The 10061-nt window shown below is 37.3% G+C and overlaps 1 protein-coding gene across 1 annotated transcript; it reads right to left on the bottom strand.

Annotated features, from left to right (window-relative positions):
* Window positions 1–1655: 1655 nt before the first annotated feature.
* LOC105443616 lies at window positions 1656–7056 on the bottom strand. Its single transcript, XM_030977176.1, has 4 exons — window positions 6587–7056; window positions 3449–4039; window positions 2656–2724; window positions 1656–2395 (listed from the first exon to the last, which is right to left on the bottom strand). The coding sequence occupies exons 2-4, from the start codon at window positions 4005–4007 to the stop codon at window positions 2154–2156; spliced, it is 870 nt and encodes a 289-aa protein (XP_030833036.1). The 5' UTR covers window positions 4008–4039; window positions 6587–7056; the 3' UTR covers window positions 1656–2153.
* Window positions 7057–10061: the final 3005 nt, after the last annotated feature.

The following is a 10061-nucleotide window of genomic DNA, read 5'->3' as shown; positions in this document are numbered from 1 at the left end:
TTGTCCGGCACTGCGTGACAGTGACATTTCTGATGCAGTCAATTCGAAATACCCATACGTATAGTGATTACAACCTGTTCAAAACCCATTATTTTCTTACTATTCGTCCGATTTCATTCAATATTTTACCAGTCTACCTCTCTGATTTTCGAATTTCTTTAAGTGTAGTGGTCAATTTTTTGGATTATCATTTAACAATGGAAAGTTAATGGACTTGAAACAGTCCAACACCGGAATGACAGGTGGAGTCAAAGTAGCATCCCGTTCTATGCCGACACCTGAAATATCAAACACTAGCACTTTCATTCTCTTTCGCTGTTCTCACGAGACTTCAGCAGACGTGTCGATTACATGTCCCTTAGAAACAAAATATTAACATGATCAATCTCAGATCTCAATCAACTTGAGAAACTATATCAATATCTTTGAAATGGTGCAGGTTTGTAGAATAAATCAACGTCCACAACGAGAGCGTAAACCATTGAAGTATATTTATTGATACGAAGAGCACATAACGAGGATGAAAATACATCTAAAACGGGCAGGGCGTCCGTAACCTAACTTCACCATGTTAACAGCGCCGAACGTAACAAAAGACACAGCACCCAATGTTTTACACAATGGTTATTACTGCTTCTATTTTATACATCTATCCTATTGGCTATTGCTAACTGCAAATACCAGAGCAGAGCATTAATCTATTCACACTAAAAGAAAAGCGGTAAACAAACAAACAAACAAAGGAGTTAAATACTTCAATACTAAAGAAGTCATGAACGTGATTGATATGTTCAAGTTTTCGCAGAAGTTATGAATATTACAGTTTAAAAGCGTTGCCAAATATATAAATCCCTTTTGGAAGATATACAGAGAAACAAATAAATCAACGAACCAACCAACGAACAAAGTTGATTTATTAAATGAAAAATTACAACCGGTCTGTAAAATATCTCATATAGAATATGTACAACATTGCCGTTTACCGTAGTGTCTCATTCATTAAAATATCACAATTGTAACTTTTGAGTAATTAAAAGCCTATGTACCAATGAAACAATTTTTAGTGGAATTAGTTATTTTGCTTAAAAAATTATATAGAACGCGATCGCCAAGACTAAAGAAATCCTCTTGTAGGCACAACAAATTAAAAAATGTGTTTCTGCTCAGTGGAGGGGGCCTGTCTTTTTTTGTTTTTTTTAATGGTAAAATTAACGTTACCATCTTTTTTAAAAACCTATTTGTTTTTGGCCAGGGGGGGGGGGGGGGGGGCGGGCTCCCACCCTGGATCCGCCACTGCGTCTTCATCATATATACGACAGTCACAATGAAAATGTAGTGATTACACTGGCATTTGATGGTGCAGCCTTTGGTAAGACGGATGTTGTTTTGTTGGACAAATACAAATCAGTTGGCCAAAGTCTGTATTGGTATTTGCTGATGATGGCTCCGACTTATTTATTAATTTTTTACGCCCTCTATTGTTGACTATTGTGGTTGGAATGCTAAAAACTGTAAATTTATAGTTTATACTTAATAGGTCAGGGGTGTTATTAAGCGTTTTTAGTAATTGTTTGGAAAAATGACTTAATAGATAAGCATAACACTACGTATATAATACACATGCATACAAACATATGTATATAAAGGAGAATTCATTTTACTAGTTTCATGCTAATATTCAACTTTTTATTGATCTAGAACACAAAAGAATCTCTCTCTTATATTTTGATTTTGTTAGTGTTCACTCTTACTTGATAACGTCAGCCTGTTCTTTACCTGAAGAAGAAAGAAGATATCCGAAAAGTTGTGTTTATTCAAAAACAGTTGGCACGAACCTCGCAAGGGTTCTCCTTTTTCTATTAAAATCATACATATTTTTGTATGCTTTGCCACATATCGGGTAAAAATAAATTAAGATTTTTAAACCCAAAATTTGGTGGTATTTAATGAAGCGAAAGTCTTTAAAATACAATTTTATTACATGTACGTTGCTGCCTTGCTAGACAAAACAGATCCTCCTTAGGTGTCCAACCACCACTAACAGTCATGTTCAAGGCTTCATGTTCACGTCATTCTCTTACTAGACATCCATTACCAGTCAAAAGGACTTCTCCAAGGTAGGCCTGTGAATCCACCACCCCACTGACGTACTTCTACCTGCCTAGCTTCTTAAAAAACGTGAGAAACTTGGCTTTTTGAATCTGAATGCTCCCGAAGAAGCCGGGTCCCTCCTGTGGGGCAGCTGCGTGGTATCTTTTGATGCAATCGAGAAGCCAGTTAACCAGTAGTTTTTTCATGTCAACATCAAAGTGAGATGGTCTGCAAGATTCACTGCTGTACTGAAAGACAGAAACTTTTCTGGTCTTGGCGATCTCGCTTATCATGCGTATGATATCTGCAAATAATAACACGAGAAAAAATGGTGAATGTGCATTGTGCCGTGACGGGTGAGGAGAGTGGCATCTTTCTCTATAATGAAAAGGAACATCTACATAGAAAACTGGGACTAGAAGACGATATACACAGTCCCATACAGTTGTAGCGAAAAGCATATAGGGTCTAAAATATTCGTAAAATAAAAAAATAAATGTGTAAATCAGAAGCTGTAGTTGAGTCATCAACTACCTTTAGAGATTGAATAATAAGTTAACTCACCTGCATGTTTATGTTCTGAATGAGTATTCGTCGGAGCTAGCATCAACATGGCTAAATTCTGGGGTACCACTAAGAGTAGTAAGATTGAGATAAGTGATTATTAGACCCCTTGCTACAAGTTTAGTCAATGTATAAAATTGTAATACCCTATTGGAATTTATTTTTTGTAGAATATCCTTCGAATATACATTACAAATCTTAACAAGTATGTGAACATTTCAGAATTTGTTTATAAACGAATAAGAGCTTGATATTTAAATGTTGATGTTATTATACCAATAGATCCTAAAAAATACTAGTGAAATTCTATAGAAGAAGTTTTCACTACACACATGTAGGTATGTCGACTCAATATAGAGGTGCGTTTATCATATCATTATTTACAGATTACCCCGGACAACTACCCCCTAGGACAAATATCCCGTAGAATAGTTGTCCGAGGGATTAGTTGTCCTAGGGGTACTTATCCGGGGGTAGTTATCCTAGGGGGTGGTTGTCTGGGGTAGTTGTCCTAGAGGGTGGTTGCCCTAGGGGGTAGTTATCCTAGGGGTGGTTATCCGGGGGTTTATGTCCAGGGGGTAGGTGTCCTAGAACCAGGAAAACCATATCCTTTTGTTCTCTCAAAGAAAAAGATCCTTCAAAATATTGTAGGATTTAAATTGTTAATATAATTTTGTTTGTCAACTTGGAAGACTTTAGTCAGGCTTTACATCACGGTGACATTACCGATTCTGTCACTTTAAAATTTCCATATGTAATGAGATTAGCCTACAACTAAAACTGTAACACCTACACATCTCTTTTACGCATTTCTGGTAAATATCCAAGGCGAGCTTCTTTTCATCCGAACTGTAAGAGGCAGCTTCCTGTAATGATCCCAAGTCCACAAGAATGGCTTCAAAAAAGTGCCTGTTGCTTGCCAGGCCATGTATGTCTTTAATCAACACGATTGTCTTTCCGGGAAATTGTCGTCGTAGACCATCCCGCAATTTTTCGGGTTGATTTGATGAAGAAAGACTGACCAAGGCTATGGGGTAGGTTATGTCGATCACTTTGTCTTGGGTGGCATATCTATCAGGTGAGGTGTCGACTTTCGGTGAGGCCTGAGAGACTTGTGCGGTGTCGGAAGTACTAGAAGCCATTTGGGTTGTAGGTGCCTCCACTTCAGCGATGGGTAGGGGATGACTGGGTATCTTCCCGAGGAATTCAGTGAGCCGTGAGAGGTCTTGAGCTTGCATTTTAGCTAGATTGTTGCATTGGATGACGCATTTAGAGCACTGGAAGGTGGTTGGCTGAGACTTCTTAAAGACCAACATCAGTGCCATCTTGGTGTTAGAATTGAAGCTCGTCATGGAGTGAACAACAACTGCAACACGGTCAGGTCCTGTCAAAATATATGTAAATCCTATGAATAATTCTGAATTCATATTGTAGCCATATATATATAAATACAGGTATATACAAATGACGTCATGATCATCGGATGGATCACAACAAAATAGAGATGGTAACTTTGGTCGACTGTCAACATAATGGTTAACATTAAGCTATAGTCCCTGACATAAAGAGTATCCTCGTCTGTGTTTAGGACAATTCATCAAATAAACTGATAAAAAGAGACATAGCAAGTTTAAAACAGCATGATTATTGAATTACTATTAAAATACCCTCAACATCAATAGAGATCCTCGTCAATGGGTGAAGAGCGCCCTCTTTTTTTCCACTGTTTGTAGAGATTCAGTCTCAACCCCAGAAAGGGAAAGTCCCCGCGTGAACAAATCTCCGCTGTGCATGTACATACGAGATCGTGGATAATGGCGAATGTCCTATTCTTCTTTTTGAAATACTTTTTGGCATGATTCTCTTCAATTTCACCTTTTCAAAAAAATAATAAAAATGTAAACATTGTATGAAAATTTAAAGCGTTAGTTTGTGAAAAGTTTGTATTTGTAGTAACTTAAAGAAGTTATTCATTGATTTTAAAAACTAACTTAATTTTAATTATTGCAAAGTTGAAACTTTTATTCGACAAGTTGATCAAAATTCAATGCTTGGAAACATTCGAAGTAATGATCATTATAAATTACAAAACGCTTAAATACAGCCCCAGCATAGCACCTGAAGAGCTCTCCGACCGCTGCTGAGATGTGTGAGATCACAGTATGGACATGACTTGCACAAGCAGACGATGTCCCATGACATCTCACACATTTTCAGTGCCTGTGTTTTCATCTTATCTTGAGTTCTTTCTCTTACTTCACTACCGTCAGGCTAAATGTATAATCTATTGCCTCACTCTAAACCCCGCGCATTGTTTTATTTTGATGACAAATGCAGCGATACAAAAATAAAGGAATCTGCCGCTTGTAAACAAAATAAGACGCCATTGTATATTCAGCTGCACACACCGGGGTATGTTCGGCGTTTCAATAGGGAACAAATGTCGTCCTTAATATCATTCCGGGGCTTTTCAATTTGAAAGTCTGGTTTCTTTGATTGTTAATCAACCCCTATCCTGTGTATTTACAAGCAAAAGATTTTATTTATCAGAAATCGGGTCATATCCCTTTTTGAATGGTTTGGCATGCCATTACATTTATATACACTAAACTCATTATAATTTGAGAAATAATAGCTTTGCAATTATATTCATTCTCTGTGGGATGTCGTCTGCTTGGGCAGTGTTGGTCCATATAGTGACGTCATTAAAACATCGTTATTTTTCCGGCGAATCTCTCGTATATCCCAGCTGCTATGGAGGTGGTTGTATTTGTATTTTTTATAAATCACCCGATATGTAGTTGACCTAAAACTTGTCCGATGGCCATCTGTAAGCTTACCAGTTTCTAGTGATACATTAGTTAACATATTTGTGATCTTCTTTGAATTTCACCTTAACTTAAGAAGTAGTGAAATTTTGTATCTATCTCTCTCTCCTTCCATTCCTGTTTTTTCCTTTATGCGCTTAGAAATGTAGTTACTCTTAAGCACCTACGAGCTATACGCGCACTGGAGCCATTTACATACTTAGTCTAGAGAAAAGTGTAATTTGTACAAGACTTTCCATGCACTTGCACAATTATAAGACCCCACACTACTGTTACAACGCTCGTGTACGTGTGTCCAAGAACAGAACAAGAAAAGGTGTAGTGGTCATCACTCTGCCTCTGGCACCTCGGGTTCGAACCTAATTACGTCTATCGGATAATCCTGTAAATTTAAGATAGTTTCAGATCTTGATAAATGTAAGCTCAGTTGACTATCCCTTGACAACTCACCTCTCTCACCTAAAGTCCCCCTCCCAAGCGAAAGCCCAAATACACACTCTCACACACCCCAGTCCTTCACAGGATACATGGCGGGGAGAAAATAACCGTTTCGGTAGACTTTCAGAGGTCTTCCTGTGGTTGATAAAGACATTTTTTTGTTAGTCTAAGGCTGCGTTCATGCTTAAATTTTGAAGGTAGAATGAGCGATCTGAAACGCTCATCGTAAACGCTCATCGTGATCGCAGTTCCACGATGTAGTGTTCATGCTTACTTCTCTGGCTCCCCCAGGCAATTCTCAGTGTGTGGCCTTAATTGGTCTTCCAGCTGGATTCGCAAACCTTCACTGTGCATGCTACGTAGACCCACTAGAGGTCAGTGCGTTGACCCCATTTAAACGCGTTTACAAATTGTAAACGCATCTTTTTGTGAGTTTACGATCGGCGATCGTGATCGCCGTTTTTCGGTGATTCTACAAAAGTGAGCTAAGACGCAACCGTGTTTTAAACTAAACGCGTAACAGATGCCTGATGCTGGCCGTCAAAATCAAGCATGAACGCGCCCTAATTGGACTCTGCGCTGTAGCGATATGTCAACACTTACAACAGCCCATGTACACTCATATAAAACAAATATCTTAGCTATAATCACTCAGAATGACTCACCATAAATCCTTTTGAGTTGGGGTAGGAGCTTGCTGTACTTGGCGCTTGCTACGTCAGTAATGGAGTTACGACCTTGTGAAATTGAATGCAACAGAACGACGGCATCGTAGGTATCTCCTGGCTGGAACGAATGTAAGTCTTGTTGCGTGAGTTTCACAAAGACGCAACTAAAATCATCATTCTCAAGCTTAATTTGTTCAATTAACTGATCTGAAGAGGTTTCAGTCGACACGGAGAGAAATGCAATAACAATTTTTTCCCGCTCGCCATGATGACCTTCTGCCCGTCGTAGGCTGCAAAGCTTGACCCTCAGTTTAATCAGAAGTCAGTGCGGATAGCTTGCTAGCTGAAGCAGCTTTGGCGCATTAAGATCAACGTCAGAATGTTGATTGAGGGTTACTTGCAAGTTTGTAATACGATGTGGGAACTGGAAAGACCCACTGCCTTGTCATTGTGTACAAATATTGTCGCGATATGGGCAGTGCTTCGCTCAAGTATAGAGCATGCGCAGTAATTTGTCTGCAAAGGACAGCAGTTCAGGAATAGCTGAGCACAAAGCACTTGGTAATTATATGGGGCATTTCGTGCACGGCAACAAAATCTATTTGGAGTTAAAGTTATTTTCTTGTTATGATTGCACAATGTAGTTGGGAAATTGTTGATTCATTTGTCTGGGAGGTCTTTAGCTCACGCATGCGCCGTGATTTACCTGCATAAGCCACACCTCCATAAAGCAGTATTCTCCTTATACCACATGAATATCTCCACTTTCGAGAATGAAGAGGGAGTCTATCCTTTTTCATGGCCATTCTATTATCCAAATCTTTGTCTGACTGTCTTAATGAGTGCCTTAAAACCAAAACAATGTTTAACGTGGATATTTCAATCGATTTCCCAAGGCTATCGTAAATCATCATCCAATAAAAATCTAACTGAAATCATTTTTTGCACAATAAAAAAAGACATATGGATCGATCATGCTAAGCCCACACAATGAAAAACCATTACAGATTTTTTTTCTTTCGCGTTACTCTTATCATTGGATTAATTCATGTATATGTTGATATATGAATTATAAGTTTATATACAAACATTATTTGAAAATATTAAATATCAGTCCTTTATAAGAATCTATTATTACAATTACTACACATGTACTATTAAATGACCCTACTGAAAGTTAAACTGGAAAAAGTTATAGGCCTATGTAAATGATATTGGCCTTGATGACGACTTTGATGTGTCATGTTCTTGCTAACGAACCTACATGTTAACTCTGTTATATATCCAACATGTGGATATTACAATTTTGATAATATATTTTTTTAATTTTCTGTTAACAGTTTGCAGAAATACTCTCAGCCCCACCATGTGTTTGATGATCGTCCAATCAGGAAGCTGCTCTCAAACACACTTTCGTGAAAGATGCTGCAGAACCTGCGCTGAAGTCAGATAGCGTTTCCTTTTGCGCATATAATCTGTAGAACTTTGGACAGTACTGAATGTTATATGTCTCCATCCGCTCATAGTTAGATAACAGCGCACATATAAAAATGGCGGCTGAGGAATTTGATGGAGTGTGTGAATGAGTAACAGATCCAAGACCTTTTGCGAAACATTATTTTCAGACTTGAAAATTATTTGTATGTTTAATCCTTACCCGTTCAAACCTTCTGATTAAATTATTCAAGATTCAAGATTCAAATAAGGTTTTATTCACAACTTGTCAAAAAGTCCAACGATTAAAAATGCAAGTTTACATCAAACATACAATCATATAAAAAAAACATTAAAAAAACATTAATTAAAAAAAAAAAACATATTCAAAGAGAACATAGCAAATGGGAGAAGAAAAAAAAAAAAAAAAAAAATTGAATAAATGTTTATATATACTGTTCTTGAGAATTGTTGTTATATATTATACTGTTGTTGAGAATTGCGTATTTAATTTGAACTACATTGCCGCTGTACTGATTTCTTGTGTCAAGTCACAAGGTTTTCCGCGAGATAATAATATACCAGGGACGTGATAGAGAAGGACTGGAATCAAGCCGCCCTCCTTTGACCCCATGCTCCAAGCTGCCGAAAAGTTATGCGCTAATATGCAACTGTTGACCAGTTTGTGAAATAAAAGGGCGCATGAAATTTCAGGATTTGGAATTCCTACATCAGAAATGGTATCATAGCAACTGTTCGCTGTCTCTTTCAATGATTTCTCATTCATTGTTGGTTGTGTAAAGAGTAGAACAGGCGAACACAAACTTGTGTAATTTCATCCTTTTTTTAACTTCAAAAATGCAAAAAAAAACACGCGAAAACACGCATTAGGAAACTTAATGTTATTGAAGATTGTAAATCATGGATTTAATAACGGGACATTAAAATATGCACAAATTAGCGCATTATCCTAAAATATTGAGCTTTTGTCAGGTTATAATTTTTCTTTTACCAACTCTGGCACACAAATTAAAGGAAGGACGGAGTACTAAATTTGAAAATTTGTTTGATGCACTTTTCCCAATACAATCCCCATATAAAGTTTTTGATTTACACTGAAATTTTGCCGGTAATTTAATATTTTGTAATAAATGTAAAACTGATGCCTGGCTTCCGAAAGTCCTCGCAGTGGAAGCGCGGTTCGGAGCACGGAACTTCAAAGCCAAGTGGAATGTTACCCATCCCATTGTTACGCTTTAGAACTCACGAATGCGTTGAATAAATTACTAGAGTTTCGCCTCCTTTCTTTCACCTCCCTGAATGAACCCCCACCCTCAAAACCCCAAACAAATCACATACACAAGCACACATATACACAGACAAGCACGCCGCAGCCGCCCACACACACGCACCCACACGCTCCCTCACACAGAGACAAATATGTTTGGATGATAGAAAATCCATACTAATTTACTGTATGATATTGTATAGTCGCATGTTGTTTGTATTGTTTCAGGAGGCAATTGATTGGAATTTATAGACCTTTGGTTCTTTAGACTTTGCCTCCTCAGTGATTCTTGAGTATACTATAATGTACACGTGAAGATAAGTCATATATGATTGAATTTAAAAATATCTACGGTTTCAAAAACCTTAAACTTTGTGTTTGTTATTTTGTGTAAACAAAACAAATTTTCTTTGCCATTCTTATTGAATTCAAAAAGTGGATTAACATGTTAACCGAACCATTAGGAACGTCATGGTCATACTCATTTTGACACCCACACTCTGACACACATCCACACTCTTACATGTACATAAGTACATGTATATAAACATTTGTCCTTTTGTTTAATCATATAGATATCTTTTCGCTGAAGTATAATGTCCGACGTATAATAGTATTGTCAATATAGCATTATAAACATTTTTTTATATCAATTTGATGCGACAGAAATTTTCATTCAAAAGTTTTACTTTGGAAATATAATTATTGTACAGTAATATTCTTCACATTCCGACATTATCAGCCGCTCGT

The sequence above is a fragment of the Strongylocentrotus purpuratus genome, unplaced genomic scaffold, assembly GCF_000002235.5.
Source record: "Strongylocentrotus purpuratus isolate Spur 01 unplaced genomic scaffold, Spur_5.0 spur5_scaffold_9, whole genome shotgun sequence".
In the NCBI taxonomy this organism is placed as follows: Eukaryota; Metazoa; Echinodermata; class Echinoidea; order Camarodonta; family Strongylocentrotidae; genus Strongylocentrotus; species Strongylocentrotus purpuratus.
The sequence above is the reverse complement of the archived record's forward strand: the minus strand, read 5'-3'. Positions and strand labels throughout refer to the sequence as shown.

Coding starts and splice junctions, on each gene's coding strand:
- LOC105443616 (XM_030977176.1), bottom strand. CDS start 4,007: ATGACGAGCTTCAATTCTAACACCAAGATGGCACTGATGTTGGTCTTT. Junction 2,725..3,448: donor GAAATGCGTAAAAGAGATGT/GTAGGTGTTACA, acceptor TACTACTCTTAG/TGGTACCCCAGAATTTAGCC. Junction 2,396..2,655: donor TTCAGAACATAAACATGCAG/GTGAGTTAACTT, acceptor TATTATTTGCAG/ATATCATACGCATGATAAGC.